This window comes from Sminthopsis crassicaudata, chromosome 3, assembly GCF_048593235.1.
Source record: "Sminthopsis crassicaudata isolate SCR6 chromosome 3, ASM4859323v1, whole genome shotgun sequence".
In the NCBI taxonomy this organism is placed as follows: Eukaryota; Metazoa; Chordata; class Mammalia; order Dasyuromorphia; family Dasyuridae; genus Sminthopsis; species Sminthopsis crassicaudata.
Window position 1 is genome coordinate 645,837,580 of NC_133619.1, and position 20,288 is coordinate 645,857,867.

The 20,288-nt window shown below is 41.6% G+C and overlaps 1 protein-coding gene across 2 annotated transcripts; it reads left to right on the forward strand.

The window, feature by feature from the left end:
• Positions 1 to 271: 271 nt before the first annotated feature.
• Positions 272 to 18,486, forward strand: LOC141565001 (uncharacterized). Of its 2 annotated transcripts, XM_074307955.1 has the most exons (5): positions 272 to 465; positions 9,531 to 9,655; positions 12,117 to 12,243; positions 13,172 to 13,240; positions 16,019 to 18,486. In XM_074307955.1, exons 2-5 carry the CDS (start codon positions 9,623 to 9,625, stop codon positions 17,692 to 17,694), a joined length of 1,905 nt encoding a protein of 634 aa, XP_074164056.1. In that variant the 5' UTR covers positions 272 to 465; positions 9,531 to 9,622; the 3' UTR covers positions 17,695 to 18,486. The 2 variants fall into 2 exon arrangements, with proteins under 2 accessions (XP_074164056.1, XP_074164057.1); XM_074307956.1 differs by lacking the exon at positions 9,531 to 9,655 and having other exon boundaries at positions 273 to 465.
• The last annotated feature ends 1,802 nt before the right edge of the window (positions 18,487 to 20,288 follow it).

Here is a 20,288-nt window from a genome sequence, read left to right on the forward strand (position 1 = left end):
TGGGACCCACTACTTCCTGTTTGGCTGCGGCCCAGGAGGGATTACGCCACAGGGAGGAAGGAGGGAGCCCCCAAGCTGTGAATGAGAATGGGAAAAGGAGGCAGACTGGGTGGAGGAGGCGATCTCCGAGCGCCTGGTGGGTGGAATAGGAGCCTTGGGATGGAGTTTGGCAGCCTGGGCGGAGTCCAGGGCAGACGTTGGGCCTCTCCCGTGGTGAAGACATTTCACGTGATGGGGGCGGGGTTGGGGAAGGGGTTTGGGGCGGGGAAGCAGCTTAGGGCCTGACTTCCTGCTCTCGGTAGGCATAGTAGGAGGCCGCTCATTTTGGGAAGTCTCAGGGGCTGGCTGAGGAGGGAACTCTTGGGCTCAGGAGAAATCTCCTCCGAGAGCTGGCTGGAAAGTGGAACTTTAGTACTTGAGATCTCTCTGCCTCCTGCAAGGCAGCTCTACAGGGGCAGGTCCCAGGTAGGTCCGTCCACCTCCCGGCATCTCTACCCCCCTTCGTGCCCTCCCCCCCTCCCCGACTCCCTACCCACCTCGGAGCTTTTGCTAGTTGCCTTTGTCTTTCCGAATGGGGGAATCTGACCTTCAGCTGCACCAGGAACGTGCTGCTCTACCAGACTCGGTTATTGGACTAGCCCTGCCTTCCCAGCCCCCCCTCCACCTCCTTCGCCATCCCGGCTTTTACCACCCCAGTACTTCCCAAACGTCAGATTTACCGTCCCCGGATTTATCTCGGATTCACATTTCCCCAATTTCAGACCTTGCCCATAAGGACCCAGGAGCCCCGCCTTGTTCCTGGATCCCGTTAGAAACGCGGTGCTTCTGCCTTCCGACTTGGGCCCCGGATAGATGCCAGAGTTCTGCCTGCCCCGAGGACCCACTCTGGACGTGGGCCCCAAAACTCCCGCCTGCCTCTGCCTGGCTCCCCCCATCCCCAGGCTCTTGGGCTGCTGCCCGATCTGACCCCAGGCCATGGCTCCCTGTGTCCAGGCTCCCTTTAGGGTCGCCAAGCCTAAGCTCTACCAGCGTCCCAGACAACCTCCCCAGCTCCTAGGAAGACTCGGGCACAGTCACGCCGCTTTCCCGGGATCCGTGCCCCGAAGCCTTCTGCCCCTCCAGTGCCCCTGATCTTACCCTGAGCTGGGTCAGAATTTCTGTCTCCCAGATCTGACCTGGGCTCCCCTTTCCTCCTGCTTCCCTGCCCCCTCCCTCCGCAGGCTAGATCTCACGCTTCCCCTGGTGCTTCCATCCAGAGCCATCCTTCCATCCCCGGTGTTTGTTTTATAATCTCAAGCTTAATACTTTGTATACATTGTTTCCTCCTTGAATTCAGAGAGGAAGGTTACAATGTTACCAGTTCTGCACCCCATCCCCTTCTCGCTTTTATTATTAGTTATTATTTCTTCCATTATTCTTATTTTATTATTCGTCTATTATTAGTATTAGTTGTTCCTCTTGCCCAATTTTTATAATTGTTTCCTTTTACGCTTTCTTGCCCTGTCATATACATTTTAGTCCCAACCTTTGAAACTATCTACAATTTATACTGATAACATTTTCTCATGTTTAAGTAAATAATTGGCCTTGAGGAGGGCCTTGGAATTAGACTTTAATGTTTTCCTTTTTTTCTGGAACTTTTATATTAAATTTTCCATTCAGTTCTATTATCTTTGTTACAAATATATGAAATTTTTTCAGTTTTTCATATATCTATTTTTCCCTCATTCCAGATTCCAGATTTCTGGGTAAATTATTCAGGATGCAAGTCCAGGTCTTTGCTTCTTTGAAATTTAATGTAACCAAACCCATGGTCTTTTAGATTCGAAGCTGCAGGTTTTGTGAAATCCTGATTATTGGGGCAGCTAGGTGGCACAGTGGGTAGAGCACCAGCCTTGAATTCAGGAGGACTGGAATTCAAATCTGCTCTCAGACACTTAACATGTCCTAGCTGTGTGACCCTGGGCAAGTCACTTAACCCCAGCCTCAGGAAAAAAAAAAAAAAGAAAAGAAAATAATCCTGACTATTTCTGCAGTGTCGAAGTCTGTCTTATTTTCTGGTTGAATTGCAGGATTTTCTCCTTAGGCTGGGAATTTTGAAATTTTGCTACAATATTCTTGTAAGGTTTCCTTGGGTGATGTCCTCAATGGATAAACACTAGGTTTTTTCTTTCCCCCTTTACCTGCTTGTTCTAGAACTTCAGAGCAATTTTCTTTCATAATTTCTTCAAATATTGTATCCAGATTGTTCTTTTAAGTAATAACTTTTAGGTAGTCCACCAATTCTTATATTGTCTCTCCTTGATCTGTTCTCCAGTTTTTCTAACGAGACATTTCATATTCTCTTCTATGTTTTCTCTTCGTTTCAAATTTTATTAAATCTTTTTATTATGAACCATATGTATGGGTAATGGGTACCCTTGGGTACTCATTTTTCAGCATTGGCCCTTACAAAACTTTCTGTTCCAAGTTTTTCCCTCCTTATCCTCACCCCTCCCCTAGATGGCAGGTAGTCCAATACATGTCAAATATGTTTAAGTATATGTTAAATCCAATATCTATATATACAGATTTATATAGTTGCATAAGAAAAAAAGTGAGTATAGAAAGAAAGAAAGAAAAAAACCTGAAAATGAAAACAAAATGCAAGTAAACATCAACAGAAAGAGTGAAGATATTTTTCCCCCCTTAGGCAAATGGGGTTGTCACACAGCTATGAAGTGTTAAGTATTTGGGAACACATTTGACTTCTGGTCCTTCTGACTTCAGGGCTGCTGCTCTTTCCACTGTGCCACCTAACTGCCCCTAAAATGGTTTTTGAAAGTGTTAAAAATTGTCTTTACCTGTAATTGGGGAAAAAGTAATATTCAATATAAAAAAAAAAAAATTGAGGTCAATCAACCTCAAGCCCTTCTGTTCCAAACTGTCTTTTGGACATCTTGAACCAGTTTTCTGATTCTAGAGAACATGTAAGACGATTATTTGAAAGGTCAAAGTGCTGGTTTCTCACCAAGGTTGATTTTCCTATGAAAGGACTTTGGCTTTTATGAAAGGAAAGTGGAACTTTCTATTGCTTCTAATTTTGTCTCCTATTTTAGGTAGCTTTAAGTCAAAAATCAACCCAGAATTTTTTTTTACTGGTAGTATTTTTTTATTTTTGTAAATACATGCAAGTTTTCAACATTCACCATTGCCAAACCTTGCATTCCAAAGTTTTCTCCCTCTAAATCACAGCATTACTAGTTAACTTTCATATAGTGTCATTTATTGTCCAAGTGATCACAAATAATATTTCTTCTTTACAACAACCATGGCAAGTAGGAGGTACTATTAGTATTCTAAGTGTATGGAAAAGTAACAGAAGAAAACAGAGGGACAGTGACTTCCCCAGTGTCATCCAGGAGAAAAATGTCTGAGTGGTTTTCAACTGAAGTCTTCCTGACTCCAGGCAGCATGCTCTGTCCATTGTGTCTCCTCAGTGGTGGAAAATAACTTTGCACTTTAAAGGAAGCTTCATATAAAGGAGATAAGTAGATAAGAGACTTTTTAGCTAAAGTTCTAGCCAGTCATCTGGGAGTGGAAGGAAGGGAAGTTTAGGTGGGCTGAAGAGTGAGGTTCAGGCCACTTCAGTGGTCAGTTGCTGCCTGTTGATCCCATTCCCTTTTCCCACTTAGATTTTGTCTAAAGATAAGGAGGGATAGGAACAATGAGGAAGTATTAAAGGATACCATTGAGAAAATTATAATTTTCATAATAAAATATACATGAGGTGATAGACGATTAATACAGAGAAGGGTAGCATGATGCATTAGAAAGTAGAACCCGATATTCTGCAAAAGAACCACACTTGAGAAAAGATTCACATGGCCTTCAGAGGAATAGAGCAAAGTTCTGTAATATCTTTTGGAGCTTGGCCCCTAAACTCTACTATATGTCCTCTAACCCAATGCTAGTCAGTAGACCTATAAACTAAAAAGTCATATGGGCCATATATACAACATGAACTTTCCCAATGGATTTTTGTTACTGTGAAGATCTAGAGGGGCTAGTTAGGTGGTGCAGTGGATAGAGCACCAAGCCCTGAAGTCAGGAGGACCTGAGTTCAAATCTGTTCTCAGACACTTAACATTTTTTAGCTGTGTGACCTTGGGTCACTTAACCCCAATTGGCTCAGGGTACATAAATATTTAGAAAGAAAAGATGGTGGCCATATGTTGGTAAATATGTCAACAGTGATGATCTAGAAATATAATGGAAGGTTATGGAGACATAAATAATTTCAGGGGCAAGAGCTCCGGGAATGCTGACCATAAAGCCTGACCCCCCACCCCATTCCCATTCCCCCAAGTTGGCTTGGGGATATCTGGGCAAGGTTGTGTGTGGTTCCCACAGTTTTGTTTCCCCTATTCCTACAGGCAAAATTTGAATTTTCCTCCACTTCTGAGATGAGAAGAGTAAGAAAACAGAAAGACTTGGGTTATATTAATCTTGCTAACAATCCCCATAACTGAGGTGTTTCAGGAATTTTTTTTTTATTGTACTTTTAAAGTAGCTCACAGAACAAATGTGAAACAGACATTCTACACAGAGACACAGACCCAGACAACATGATATGAAAGAGGACTGGCCTGTGTTTGTCAAAAGCTACCCGATAGCACTTTGGCCTTCTCTGGCATCTCAGGTGAGAAACCCCAAAAGTTTGGAGGCTCAGAGTGGTGTCATGAGGTATATCAATAGAATTTACAAACTTGAACCCATCTCCTAGCCAAGAGGGAAAACTTTATTGCAATAGTAACACCATTACAGAGCCAGCTAAAACCCAAAGGGAATTCTACAGAGAAATAGAAGCAAGGAGATAGAGTGATCCAACTTTCAATCATAGATAGGCTCATTCTGTGGCCTAAGGGTAGGGCTAGGGAGAAGTCTCTGGTACTTGGTTCTTACTTACCAGATCATCAGTCTGCAACCAACTGAGGAGTGGGTCTGGATATTGGTTTCTATTGACAAGGTTATCAGTCTGTGAATTGCGAAACAGTCCAGGATCCTTCACTCTTCCCTACTCAGTTTTCATGAGGTGAAAATTCTTGAGAAAATGTGTTGTGCAATAATGCTTCTCATCTTAAGGTGAGAAAAAGTGAAAAGGAGAGGAAGAGAATTTGGAACTGAAAAAAAATTAAAGTGTTAAAAATTATCTTTACATGTAATTGGGAAATAAAATACTATTTGATATAAAAAATGAGGTCAACCAACCTCAATCCCTTCTGTTCCAAATGTCTTTTAGACATAGCAAATTAGTTCTCTAATTTGAGATGTCTTACAATTACCCTGTAAGACTGAACTCATTTTCTTTTCTTTCTCTCTTCCTTCTTCCTGATAAGGAGTCTCTCAGGCTCACAACCAAGATATTCTCCATGAATCCTGTTTCTTATCCCCACTTCCATCATGTCAACCCTGTAACATCTCTGCCATCCATCTTCTCTCCACTGATGTTTCCACCTTCTTGTTGTAGCTCCTTGTCACCTCACTCTTGGAGTATTGCAGCAGCCTGCTTGTGAGTTGGCCTGATTCCAGGCTGTCTGATTCCAGTGCATCCTTCATTTAGCCAACAAAGTGAAAGATCCAATTTTCTTGGATTTAGTAAACACCAGGGATTTTCTATGAACCTGCAAATGTGAACACTTTCTATTCCTCACTGATTATGGGCAGGGTTCTTACACCTTAGTTCTTTGGGATCTCATGACAATGGCTTCTTTGTTATTTTAGGAAGATATTACCGTATCTCTAGCCTTCAAGAAATTTCTCTGGCTATTCTCTGGCAATGTGGTCTTCCTCATTTGTGCCTCCTAGTTACCTTCATTTTCCAACGGAAAGCTTTCTTTCTATAGGAAACCTTTAACTATGTGGGGCAGAAGACCTTCAACTTCAACAAATCAGAGGCATCTTAAGGTAGAAAACAAAGGAGTTTTAATTTGCCAGAGCTTGGGAGAGTTGAGCATCCCCCCACCACCTAGGGTGGTCTGGCAGTGAAGAGAGGTAAGAGACAGTCAGCAGACACTGATTACATAAAGGTCTGGGGTAACACTCCCGGTAGGTTGGACCTTTGCCCTGTGTAGTCAGCAGAAATGACCTCACATTCTAAGTTATAAATGAGGAAAAACTTCTAACCCAATCTTATCTCTAGGATTATTAAATAATGTTATATGGGACTTTTAATGCCAAGATAGCCCTAAGTTAGTCCCACAAGAAAAGAGTAATATGATCCCATTCATTGTAAAACTGGTGATCTCTCGAGAAAGAAATTTGGGTGTAGTCAATCTTCACTCAATTTTTAGAGTACTGTTTCCATCTTTTGAGACAGCTTTCACAATTCACTTTATCCATGAACATTCTTGCTTCCAGTGTTTCCTTCTTTTAAATGATATCCCATTTACCTTGCCTTTGGTTTGTTTGCAAGTTATTTCTTAGCTTATTGTTTCTCCCCTTATTTTGTGAGGTTATTGTGAGCAGAGATTGTTATTTACCTTTTTTGAAACTCCCTGTCATTCAGCATCTAATACAAAGGAGACATTTATACTGGACTGTTTTGGCCTTCCAGCTTAGGTTTGTTATTTTTCTCACTCTCTAAAATATAGAAACTAAGACAGACTGATTCATTAGCAATTATAAAAGTATAAATCCAAAGTAACAATTAAGAAAATTCTATGTGGAATTTTCTGTAAGAATTGTTCAAAAATTAAAATAATACCATAATAATAGCTGTAATATATAAAGCGATACAAATATATGTATGTATATACTCAATCAGTGTGGGAAGGTCTTTGGTTGGAATTCAAATCTTGTTAGATAGAAGGTTTATCCTGAAAAGCCTCATAAATGCAATGACTGTATGGGGAGCTGGACTAGAAGCAGGTTTTAGAAAATAAGCTATCACTTTCTCAGTGAGGAATACAGTTTGCAAACTGGAAGTTCTGGGCAGGAGATCTCCACTTGTTACAGAACTGGCAGAGTTTTTATACACAAATCCTAAGTAGGAAGGGTGAGGGAAAGTCAGTTACAATACAATCGTTCTTAGAGTTTGAGTCGTTTCCCAATGGAAGACACAAAAACAATTCTTGGATTGTTTGAAATCTTGAGGGTTGTGACCAGCCCCTCTCCAAAGCACAGAGTTCTGTGATGAGAACAGTTTTCTGTAGTTTTCCAGTCAATTCACTGATTGTACGTAAGTACAGTACAGCACAAGAATATACATTATCAGAATGTTGGATCATTTTACTTTGCATTGTGAATCCTGCCTCATAACCCAGAAAAGGCAGCTCTGAGAAATCTAAATTATTAGTATATGCATTGGAAATATAATATAAAATATTCATTACAAATATGATAGGAAATCGAATCACATGAAAATCATAATAGTTTCATTGTGGAAAGGCTTCTAAAAAGTATTCATTTTCTGAATCTTAAGATGATGATGTTTTATTCTAGAAGAGGACCATTGGTAAAAGGGAGATGTCTTGATTTGTGTTCCAATGGGATGTAAGGGAGGCAGTGCTCTGCCTAGGCCTGTAGCAAGATAAAAGTCCTGAATCCTTCCTCCAACAAAACATCAGGTGATGGAAGCCTGGGGGAGGGGGAGCTCATGGGAGATAAGATGAGCAACTTGGTGGGCCTGGTGAAAGAGTCTTAGGGATGGAGTAGAGCCTTTCCAATGGCCATTGGCCATGTGATCATGGGCAGGACTGAGGGAGGGGAGGCAGGTACCATTCAGAGGTCATCATCTTGGATGATTTTGGGAATGAAGTTCCAACCTCCAGGCTGCTTGGGGTTCTTGAGCCTCAGAGGCTTTCCTACAATAGATAAATAGGAAGCAGGAAGGCTTGGAAATAAGATCTCTGGGCATTCTCTTGGATCTGCCATTTTCTCCTTACTGCAAACCTTCCCTGCTAAGGTATTAATGAGGTGAAATCTGAGGCAGAGATGGGATCTATGGTTCTTGTCTCTCCAAAGCTTTACGGGTGGGTTCTTAGAGAAAGAATTTTGCATCTGTAAATCTGTGATGAAAAGCTTTATTTGTTAGAAAAGACACCAGGATGTCTTGGTGGGCAAGATCAGCTTCAAAAGAGAAGTGATGTTGCAAAGACACATTTTTCACAAGGCCTATTTTATACAGAAAGAGAGCAATAGAACAGAATTGCATCCAAAAGGGTATATTCTATAGATAATTTTTTCTCCTGCTTCCAGAGGGTATGGGGTAAATCCACTTAAGTTTGCTTATACCACTTTACAGGGCTATCTGCCCTCATCAATAGGACCCAGGTAGGTCTGAGTCAGGGCTTCTCACAAGTCCTGGCTTCTGCTGGCTGCCCTTGCATAAGCATTCACACTTCTTATCTGCTCTGATGGCCAGAGTCCTCCCCATCTGTCAGAACAATATCCTTCCAGGTCTGGCTACTTAACGAATTCTTGACCCTACCTCTTTTTCTGGTTTCCAAATGCTTCATAGATATTTAATGTCTCCCTCTTCTTGAAGTTTACCATTGGGTCATATTTGCCCAAAGGCAGGCTTTCCCCATAGTAACTCAGGAGTCCCATGTTCAGCCTCCCCTCCTGGACCTGGGTGTCCTAACTCTGCCTCCAGCTCCTGTTTTCTGCATGACTTCAGACATGATTTCTTATGAGGTTCCATAGGCTCTTCCTTCTGCTTCTAGGAACCCTCCTTGGTTGTAGGAACTGAAGCTGTTTCCTGGGCCAACTTCCTGGGCCGCACATCTTGGGCTCCTTCCCAGGCATGTGGCTCACTGTTTGCACATTCCCTTCCAGGTTCTAATCCTAAAATCTACCCAAGATTATTGGGAACCTTCCCCCATTTTCTGCTTAGGTTTCAGGACTCAGCCATCCTGTTTTTCCTGATTCAAACACCCACCTAAATCACATCTGGACACTTAAATTTCTTTCTTTTTACCCAGGCTTCCCAGCTCCCTGCCCCTTCCCCCACCATAAGTTCTGGAAGTTGAATCCCAGACTATATTGCCTCCTTACTTTATCCCTCAGTCACTTTATTTTCTAGAAAATATGTCTAGTGGGGAGAAGGGATGCTGGGAGGACCAAGTATCACTGGCAGGGAGATTTCTGACTCAGGGACATTGAAGTTCTACACACTCTCATCCCATCTGGGGCCTTAAATCCCTCCTGCCTCTTGGGTCTGTAGGAAGGTGGGGGAAAAGAAGGGAGTCTTAAGAGTAGGAGTAAGAGAAGGTGAGTTCATCTTCAAGTTTATACCATCCCACCTCAGTTATCTTATTCCCTGTCTCTTCTATATAAACTCCTGACTGCCCCATGGCCAATAGCCTGGGACTTTCCCTCCCAGACTTGTTGTTTTCGACTGGGTAAAAGAACATTCTTGGCTTCATTTCTTCCCCAACTTTAATCATTCAGTGGGAGTTGCCTCTCTGTTGGTTGGGGTCTGTGCCCTAAGGGCAGAGCCAGGGACTTAGTAACTCCCCTGGAACCTCACCCTCTGTAATTTCCTGTAGGAGACAACATCTGTGCAGTTATAATCATCCCCCAGCAACAGCCTGCAGAGTACCAAGGCCTGGCCCAAGCAGGGAGCCTGGAGCCAGAGGGAATGGCCCCTGAGAGCTGCAGACCCCCACCCCAGGTGAGTGTATTCTGCCCTCGGATGTGGCAACATCAGCCCAAGAGGCCATTTTCATAGATCTGAAGGATGGTCTGTGAGGCTGGCCATCTCTCTTATCTGTGGATCCTTTACAAAAATGGGCAGGAAAGTGAAAGCAGTAATAACAACACTGCCCTCCTCTCTCCTAAGTTTTGGACTGATTCACTGTCCCTTTGGCATCTTGAGCACTAACCCTCTTCTCCCAGTTGCTGCCCCCACTTGTTTGTTTAAATTTTCCCTGAATATAAGTCACTGACAAGGATGATCCCTTCACTCACTAGTGTCTGTCCTATAGGTATTATGCCTTTGCTTTGGTCTAGCACCATCTACCAACTACACACACACACACACATACACACACTCACACTCACACACACTCATACCTTCCAGCCAGTCTCTGTCCTGTAGCCAGGCTCCCTCCTGTAGACTTTCCTTAAACCCTTGACCTTGTTGTCTGGAGCAGAACCCTGGAAGCTTCCCCAGGTCTTGTCTTTTCTGTGGCTGGTAGCAGAGCAGAAATTGTCCCCCTGCTACTGCCCGAACTTCTGCTGCCTCAGGCCACACAGATTTCCCAAATCTCTTTGAATTCCTTCTCTTTGCCATTTTTGTGGTTATTATTATAGATTTTTTTCCCCTGAGGCAATTGGAGTTAAATGACTTTGCCCAGGTTCACAAAACTAGGAAATGTTAAGTGTCGAGGTAGGATTAGAACTCAGGTTCTCCTGGCTTCAGGGACATTGCTCTATCCATTGTCTCATCTACCAGCCCCTATTATAATTTGTTTTAACCTTAAATACAAAATAAGAGAAGAAAATTTTTTTTAGGGAACTAGTAGAATAGAAGAGCAGATTTGAAAATACAAACCTACATAAAAAATATTACAAGTGGATCAGGAGTGTAAATGTTCTGTTGTCTCTAGATTATAAACCTTCTCTGGGAGGAGGTTTCTTTTCTGTAAATCCTTTTTTCTCTGTGAGCAGGTTTCTTGGGAAACTTCTGGAGCCTCCAGCCAGAGCGAAGATAGACTCTGGAATCCTCTCCTTCCTGAATCCTGGCTCTGAATCTTCTCCAGCTTCCCTTAAGTTCTCCCGGATAGTCTTGTGCTTGACCCAATCCAGACTACTTTTCTGACTGACTCTAGACTCAATGTTCCTCTTTTTATCCTCCCAGAGAATGGGCTTGTGGGAACTCCTACAACCAATGAATTTGCTTCTTTAAAGGTGTAAACTCCTTTAAGGGTGTGAACTCTGAGCTAGAGAATTGTTAAGTACCGACTTAGCACCTAGTAAGAACCTAACAAGGAGCTGTCCAGCATTTCTTTGCTTCCTGGTGGGTTTTCTTTTATTCAGTTTTTTCTTTATCTCCTGTTACCTCCCACTGAGGCTACTGACTGCCAGGGCCATACATACCCATCTCCCCACGATAGACATGGAGACCAGCCAATGTTTCTTTATTGGTAATCTCAGCAGGGATTAGCAGGAAGCAAGAACAATGGATGTATGCTCTGAGTCTCTCTTTCTGCATGTCTGAATCTCTCTACACTCTGCTTCTCTCTACTTCTCATTTTTCTTCCTATGGGCCCGAAACTGGCCAATTATATTTACTCTCCTCTGGGAATACCCCTTGTGTAGCCCACTCAGCACTGCTCATGTGAATCCACAGAAGGGAGACACCTGCAGTTAGTGCTGCCTCCTCAGAAAAGATCAGCAAGAGGACACCCCCCTCGCCTTCTCAAGGAAACACCTGTAAGACACAACCTGCTGCCTCAGAGCCCAAGCCCCTTGTACCTCCTGGGCCCACCCTACCAGCTGACATGGCATACATGGCAATTCCCAGAAGGAAAGTCCCTGACAAGACCCCTCAGCTGCAGTTAGTCACTTCCAGAGTCACTCCATCATCCTCAGCTCATACTTAGCCTTTCTCTCCCTTTACCATTGCTTGGGTCAAAGCAACAGGCATTTAGAAAGGGAAGAGGTTCTGTGCAAATGAAGAGGAGATGCAAAGGAGGAAAAATCAGTCCCATCAAGAAGTTTCAGTTCTAACATGGAAGACAACATGTCAGCAGCTGTGTCCTCACCAGCTGTGTACATCGTAGGTTGGAGGTCTTTTCAGACTGTGTTCTCATCCAGGATGTGACCTTTGGTTAAATCCCTTCTCTCTGCTTCAGTTTGCTTTTGCAAATTGGGCCAGATCCATTAAGAAGTGTGTGATTCTGACATTTGGAACACAAAATCTTCCCAAAATGAAACTACTATCTGTACTTGCATTGGAAAAATAAAATATTATTGGGGGGAGGGGAAGATAGTGTTTTCATCTGGAAAAGACTTAATTGCTGGCCTTTGCAAAATTCACAAGATCTTTTTTCCTGGAAATTAAGGAACATTGGATTAGGTCAGTTAAAGCGTGCTTCAACTCTTAAGTCCTGTGGGTGTTGGTGTTTTAGGAGTTGGTGACCTTCAAGGATGTGGTTGTGGACTTCAGCCCTGAGGAGTGGGGTCTGTTGGACCCAGATCAGAAAGAGCTGCACAAGGAGGTCATGCTGGAGAATGCCAAGAACTTGCTCTCCCTGGGTAAGGAGCACTTCCCTTGGAACTCTGGGAATGGCATCAACAGGGGTGTCACCATCCCCTCCCTAGCATGCAGAGTTTTAAGCTTTTATCAGTTCTAAGAAAGGCCCAAGGGCTGCCTCCTGTCCCCAAGAGACAGGTTCCTCCTGCTGCATGTTCTTCTATGAATGGTCTTTACATTGTGTCTGCAAACTGGTCCTGCCCCTTTTCACTGATCATGGTATAGGAGGAGGAACCCCCTTCCTCTCGGGGGAACCATTTTGTCTTTGTGATGTTCTTTTGGGTAAAAAGGATCAATCTCTATCTCACTGCCCCTGGTATAACTCATAAATCCCCAGCACAGCAAATGGGCTCTTGTTCTTCCTTCATTCATCCCCCAAAGGCCTGTATAGATACAGAGAGATAAAGGGAAGGGAGGAAGTTTTTCCATACTTTTGCTGGGATCCAGGCCTTGTGCTAGGAGCTTCCTTCATGCGCATTATTGCACTTGATCCCCACCAAAACCCTGTGTTTTGGACTTCATCGTTATCTCTATTTTACAGGTCTGGAGGCTAAAACAAACAGATTTACTTATTCAGAGTCAGAAAGCCAAGATGTATCTAAATTCAAATTTGAACTCAGGGCTTCCTGATGGCAGGCCCCATGCTCCCTTCTCTGTGCCACCAGCTGCCTCTAATGTCCAGAAAATGGAGGTTGTGGGATCTTGCCATCCTGCTGGGAAGGAGGCAGCAAAATCAAGATCTTCTGCTTCCAGATTGCTTGCATGGCCTCCTTTCCTCTGGCCTCTTCCTCTGGCAATAAACACCCTGAAACCCATCTTTGAGTGGCCCTTAGAACCACCCAGTGGGCCTTGCACCCCAGCCCTGTTCCAGTTAGGAATAAATGGTAAGTTTCAAGACTCATACTCACTCACTATCTTCCCCCTGCCCAGGACTTCCAGTTCCCAGAGAAGATTTCATCTCTCAACTGGAGAGAGGAGGCCCAAGGAACTCCTGTCCTGGTGAGTGAGTTGCAAGTTAGTATCCCAGGAGGCTTCTTCATGTGATGGGCATTGGGGTAGGAAAACTGGCTTGGGATCCCTTTTCAGACTCTTGGGGTAGTGAGATCCTGAGCACTTCACTGAACCTCTGAACCTCAGTCTCTTCATCTGTAAAATGAGGGGATTGGACTTCATGGCCTTTCGTTCCTTTCTAATGAAGAATCAATGATCCTAGTGGAAGTCTTTGTTGGAAATTTGGGGCCGTCCAACTACCTACAACCAAAGAAAGAGGGCTAATATGACTTTTCTTAGGCTTTCCTTAAGCCAAAAAGCATTTATTTTTACTTTTTTGATATTTATTTAAAACTAAAAACAAAATAGAAAAAGACAGAAAAGAACAATTCTAAAAAATGTTTTATGTTCAGCAGAACATAAGGGAGGATTCAAAATCTGTAAGAATAAATTTCCATAAACCATAAATGAAAGATATTGTATTCAGAACCTTCCATCACTTTTTGCTTTCTTGTAGTTGTTCTTTTGTTCTCTGCTGTGCACTTTTACTTTATTTTTTCCTCCCCTTTCATCCTCTGCCAACTCCCCCATGCAGGCTACAGTTAAGCACAGGTAGATAGGACAAGCAACAACCTCTGAGGAAAGTAGCCACAAGCTGGAATCGATGAGTTGGAAGTCTCCTTTCCTGCCTCCTTCCTTTCCTTCCTCCCTTTGCTCTCTCTCCTCTGTCTTCTTCCTTTCTTGCCTGTTTCCTTCTTTCTTTTCTTCTTTCCTTCCTTCCCTCTATCCACCTAGAATATCATATATTCCTATCTACAGATGCTCTTAAAAAGCATTTCCCTCCTTTCTTTCTTCACCACTGAACCATCCCTGGATAGTTTTCATTCTTGCTTTCTTTTCTCTTTCTTTCTTTCTTTTTCTTTTTCTTTTCTTTTTCTTTCTTTCTTTCTTTTTCTTTCTTTTTCTTTTTCTTTTCTTTCTTTCTTTCTTTCTTTTTTTTTGTTTTTCTTTTCTTTATTTTTATTTTTATTATTATTATTATTATTATTATTATTATTTTTTTTGCTGAGGCAATTGTGGTCAAGTGACTTGCCCAGGGGACACACAGCTAGGAAGTATGCCTGAGGCCAGATTTGAACTTGGGTCCTCTTGACTTCAGGGCTTCTACTCTATCTACTGTGCCACCTACCTACCCTGATTTCTTTCTTAAGGAACATATCTTAAATCAAAATCGGTCTGATTCCATTGACCTCCCACAAATCCCTTTATAAATCCATTTGGTCTTTGGGTCCTCATTGTCTTAGACTGAGTGTAAATTGCAGTCATTTCTGCCTTGACCAGAAACCCTAAGCTTCTTCCCAGAGTTATTCATTCATTCATTTTTATTTATTGAAATTTTTTTAGCCCAGATGAGAGAGGAGATTCTTTTCCTCCATTGCTGCCTAGCTTTAATCACAGGATGGAGGCAGCGTCAGTCACAGGAAATGTGTTAGAGACTTTACCTTAAGAAGTCCCAGGTATCCCCTTCCATCCAGAGTCATCTGCAGTAATCCTGATCTGTATCTGGCCAAGGGAGGTAGATGGCTTTGGGGGGGGGGGGGAGTGAGGCCAGTGACCTTGGGCAGTCCTTCTTCACTTAAATCCAATCACTCACTACTTAACTGACAGGTTCCCTTAGGTTAGGGATATGGAGGGAAAGACTCCATAAATAAATAGATTCTTTAATAACACCAGGAGCCTGAGGCTCTTGTTATCTTCACTATGGGATTTGTTCTGAGTGAGAGGGAGCAGGAAAGAGGCAGAAATAGAAACAGATTTGGCCCCTCCAAGGGACCAGCTTGTGAGCATTGAGGTGCAGTTAGGCCACATGATCAGCCCTGGGTAATGTCAACAAATTACTGTTCTGTTGTATGCACTGCATTAAGCCCTGGGTATACAAAGGGAAGCTGTCAGGAAGTTTTAAATCCGAAATAAAAATTTGGAGATGGTTTGAGAAGAAATAGCAGTTTAGGAAATTTATTCTTAGCTAATCCAGGCAAAGAAAAGTGTTTTTTTTTTTTTTTTTTTTTTTTTTTTTTTTTTTTTTTTTTTTTTTTTTAATGGAAATGCATCATATTCAATACTCATTTGGAATTTGTAGATAAAGCGAGAAGGGAAGGAAAGTTTATGAAGGAAGAGTTGAAATGGATAAAATCAAAATCATAGTGACAATGATCGTAGTTAACAAGCATATGGTGCTTACTGTGTGCCAAGAGTTTTAAAGGTATTATGTCATTTGATGCTCACAACAACATGGGAAGTGGTTATAATTATTACCTTCACTCTACAGGAAAACTGAGGCAAAGAAACACATTCCCAAGGGTGCAGGCCTAGGTGGTGTCTGAGATTGAGTTTGAAAGAAAGGATTGGAAGTGAAATGGAGAACATCTGTCTAATGCAATGGATTGAGAAGCCTCAATTTCCAGATTCAAGTTTTAATCTCTGCTGCAGGGATTTGGATCAGGTTACTCAGCCATTCAGATCTCATAGCCTGGTTTCTAAATTATGAGAAACTTCACGTTACCTTTGTCTCAGTTTTGTTGTGAGGTTCAATGTCATTGTACTGTGCGTTGAACTCTGTGTTAATTGAATCACTTTATTGGTGAGAGCCAATAGCATTTAAAAATGATTGAATCTGTCCATTTCAGGTTGAAAACCTTTGCCTGGAAACATTAATTAAAAGTCAATGCTTTTGTTATCAGCCATAATTAGAGGGTATATTGATACACGTGTGTTTGTTTCTTTCAGATGCAGACACATGGTTTGATATGAAGGAGATGAGTGCAAATCTGAAAGTGATCTCATGGAAAGACCTTTTTCAATATAGTGAATATAGGCCTCTTGTTGCTAAGCAGAAAAGAAACCACTCTGGAGAGGAACACTGTGAATGGAATACACGCAAAAAAGCTTTAAGAAACAGTTCTAGTGTTGCTAAAGATAAGAATATACATCCTGAAGAGAAGACACCTGAGTGTCATGAATGTGATAAAGCTTTGCTTGTACTCTCTTCCATTCCCAAGCATCAGAGAATCCACGCTGGAGAGAAACCTCATGAATGTAAGAAACATGGAAAGACTTTGAGATCTGCTCCTACTAAACAAGAGAGAATTCACACAGAAGAACAATCCTACATATGTAACCAATGTGGAAAGGATTTCCAGTGTTATTCCAAATTGGCTCAACATCAGAAAATCCACACTGGAGAAAAACCTTATGAATGTAATGAATGTGGAAAGACTTTCAAAAATTATTCTTATCTTTTTATACATCAGAGAATCCACACTGGAGAAAAGCTTTATAAATGTAATGAATGTGGAAAGACTTTCACATGGAATAACAGACTTCGTGAACATCAGAGAATCCACACTGGAGAAAAACCTTATGAATGTCATCAGTGTGGAAAGAAGTTCAGATTCAGTTCAGGTCTGGGAAAACATCAGAGAATTCACACTGGAGAGAAGCTTTATAAATGTAATGAATGTGGAAAGGCTTTCACATGGCGTGAGAGACTTTATGAACATCAGAGAATCCACACGGGAGAGAAGCCTTATGAATGTAATGAATGTGGAAAGGCTTTTACACAGCGCAGCACTCTTACTTCCCATCAGAGAATCCACACTGGAGAGAAGCCTTATGAATGTAATGACTGTGGAAAGGCTTTCACATGGCGCAGCCATCTTACTTCCCATCAGAGAATCCACACTGGAGAGAAGCCTTATGAATGTAATGAATGTGGAAAGGCTTTCAGAAAGCACTCCTCCCTTGAAGTACATCAGAGAATGCATACTGGAGAGAAACCTTATGAATGTAATGAATGTGGAAAGACTTTCATACAGCGTTCTGGTCTTGCTGACCATCAGAGAATTCACACTGGAGAGAAGCCTTATGAATGTAATGAATGTGGAAAGACGTTCACATGGAGTAACAGTCTTCGTAAACATCAGAGAATTCACACAGGAGAGAAACCTTATGAATGTAAGAAATGTGGAAAGGCTTTCACATCACGCAACCATCTTACTTCCCATCAGAGGATCCACACAGGAGAGAAGCCTTATGAATGTAAGAAATGTGGAAAGGCTTTCACATCACGCAACCATCTTACTTCCCATCAGAGGATCCACACGGGAGAGAAGCCTTATGAATGTAATGAATGTGGAAAGACTTTCACATGGAGTAACAGTCTTCGTGAACATCAGAGAATCCACACAGGACAGAAGCGTTATAAATGTAATGAATGTGGAAAGACTTTCACACAGAGTGACAATCTTCGTGAACATCAGAGAATCCACACTGGAGAGAAGCCTTATGAATGCAATGAATGTGGAAAGGCTTTCAGAGATTGCTCCACTTTTACTATCCATCAGAGAATCCATATTGGAGAAAAGCCATATGAAGGTAGTGACTGTGGAAAGGCTTTCTCATGACACAACAGTCTTGGTAAGCATGAGAAAATCCACATTAGACAGAAACCTCATGAATGTGGAAACCTTCAGGAAAAACTGAAATCTTGCTTAGCAGAGAGCGCACATTAGAGGAAAACTTTTGAGTGTCTGGATCATGGTAAAATTTTTAATAGATATTAGTCCCTGACTAGACATGGGAGATCCTATGCTGTATGTGCAACCTCATTCATATAATCCACATAGAAAAAACATTCAGGCTCACTTCATCCCTGAATTGCCTCCAGAAAATTCCTAGAAGATTGAAATCATGGATAAAGCTATAAAAATGGAGGACAGAGCTTGTTAGTCAGCAGGGATTTTCTGCTTGGGAACAAATTTCCTATGGACTTGGAAGGGGAAGTTCATCTCTGAGTTTGCATCTCAGGACACTGAGTAGAGAGAAGACTTACAAATGTGCTGAAGGAAGATTTGCCCTTACCTAGAAGATCAAGGTCAATATAAATCACAATTTCACACTGAAAAGAAACATTATACAAAATGTATTTGCAGAAAGGCAAATACCTGGATCTCATCCTTTGTGTAGAAATATTGCTGCAGATGAAACATGTGAATATAATGAATGAGGGAAGGCCTCTTCCTGCAGCACAGATTTCATTAGACATTGCAATTTTATTCTGTGTATATAGGTCAGAAAATAGATTTGAGTTTTTCTCTGAAATCCCAAGACTGATGTCCAAAGAAGAGTCTTTATAATGGAAAAAACTAATTGTTTTAATCTCCTTTCTCAATAAAAATGATTAAGAGATTTTTTAATCTGACTTTTAAGTTGTTTTTATTACTTAATTTTCATCTTCATTCTCTTGTTTATTCCCAAATTCTTTGGCTTTCTGTGTGATAAGTCATGTGTTCCATGTTCTAATTTTCTTTTAAAATATCTGTAAAGGTGGCTTAGGTCTCCATTTTGATCTTATTTTGCTAAATTGTATCAGATGGGTTCTCTGGGAAGTGAGGCTTTTTCAGAGAGCTGACCCCCAGAAGAGTGCCATAGTTTAGGGCTACAGTTGCAGAAAATCTCACACCATTGTATCCTTGCTTAGTCTTGCAAGAACCACTTTGCCACATCAGCAAGCTTTTTAATGTATAGTTACTGTTCTTAAGTGGAGTGGGTTTCTATGATACATTGTGAGCTCTGATACAAAGTCCTATTAGCAGCAGTCCACTTTGTGGTAAAGTTGCTCAGTCCAGAGTATAAAAAATCCTGCTCCATCTCCTCCACTTTGCCTCCCTTCACTAGACTGCAGTATTTGAGGTGATGCCCCATTCTTGCAGAAATGCAACCAATGCTTTCTGCTCTGACTCTGAGAAACATGTATTTGAACCATTTTGAGTTGATCGTCATTGTCCCACACAGTGTTCCTATAAATTATAATATTATATTTGACAAATGTAAAAAGTAAAGAATTGGGGTTAAGAATTTATTATTTGGTTAAAAAGATTTAATATTCATTTTAAAGGAAAATATACCAGATAAACAGGTAAGTTTTCAAACATTTTAGCTACAATTTTTCACATCAATTTTACAGAGTCCAGATCAAAAGAAGAGTTAATTTTCAAAGGGCACATTTCCATAATCCTCTAGAAATTATTTTTCAAATACCAGTATTTCTAAGAAAATATTTCCCCCTAAATTCCAAAATGTAAAAAATCAGAATAAAAATAATGACATAAATAATGTTTTTGAAACATGAGAAAAAATTGCCAAATAACATGAATTCAGTTTATTATCTTACAAATATCTTATGTTTCTGTCCATCCAGCCCTAGCAGGCAGGCAGCCTGTGATCTATATCTTGGTGGGGGAAGAGCTGGAGGACAAGCTGGCATGAAACACACACAGGTCAGGTGGAAGATAAGAGCAAATAAAATGTATTCATCTGAGGACAAGAGTTTATGTATCTTTCACCAAGGCAATAGTGTGTTCTGCCAAGAACATTGGTCTTTTCTCATGGGACTATTAGGTATGACATCACCCAATTTCCTCCCTTCCTTGGAATCTCCAAGGACATCCTTTTCCCTAGAGACAGAACAGGGGGGTGGTGAGTTACCATCCTGAGTTCTCACAGCCATCGAACAGGGGACAAACTAGACCTGAGCTGGTCTGTTTCCTCTGCCTCCTCAGAGCTAGCCCTCAAACTCTCCCTGTTTTTCTTTGCTACCTTGAGATAACAGAAGGGATGCCTGAAGCTTATCTAAGGAGTGGTGAGCATGTTTTAGAGAACAGGGCAGGAGGAAACATGCCAGGATGACAAAACATCCAAGGTATAAAGTACAACAGCAAGCTTGATACATTATTAAGTGGATTGGCTTGATTGATCTAGTTCAGCAGTTTTTTGTCTTATTTGGGTAAAGCTTTCCTTTTCACCCTTTTCTACAAGAATACTCCATGCTGTTTTGGCACATTGGGGTATTCGGACATATGTCTCTTCAGCAAAAGGAATTTGATCTCCGGTGTCTGCATGAGCCCCAGTGCCGCTTAGTAGCTCAAAATATAACCTCATGCTTGCTCCTGAAGCAACCTGATCAGCAATCAACCGAGTCTGTTCTAAAAATTCTGTC

Bases quoted from the DNA above. Each gene is read 5' to 3' on its own strand.
- LOC141565001 (XM_074307955.1), top strand. From the start codon at position 9,623: ATGGCCCCTGAGAGCTGCAGACCCCCACCCCAG. The intron at 12,244-13,171 runs GTAAGGAGCACT...CCCCCTGCCCAG, and splicing joins CAAGAACTTGCTCTCCCTGG to GACTTCCAGTTCCCAGAGAA. The intron at 13,241-16,018 runs GTGAGTGAGTTG...TGTTTCTTTCAG, and splicing joins CCCAAGGAACTCCTGTCCTG to ATGCAGACACATGGTTTGAT.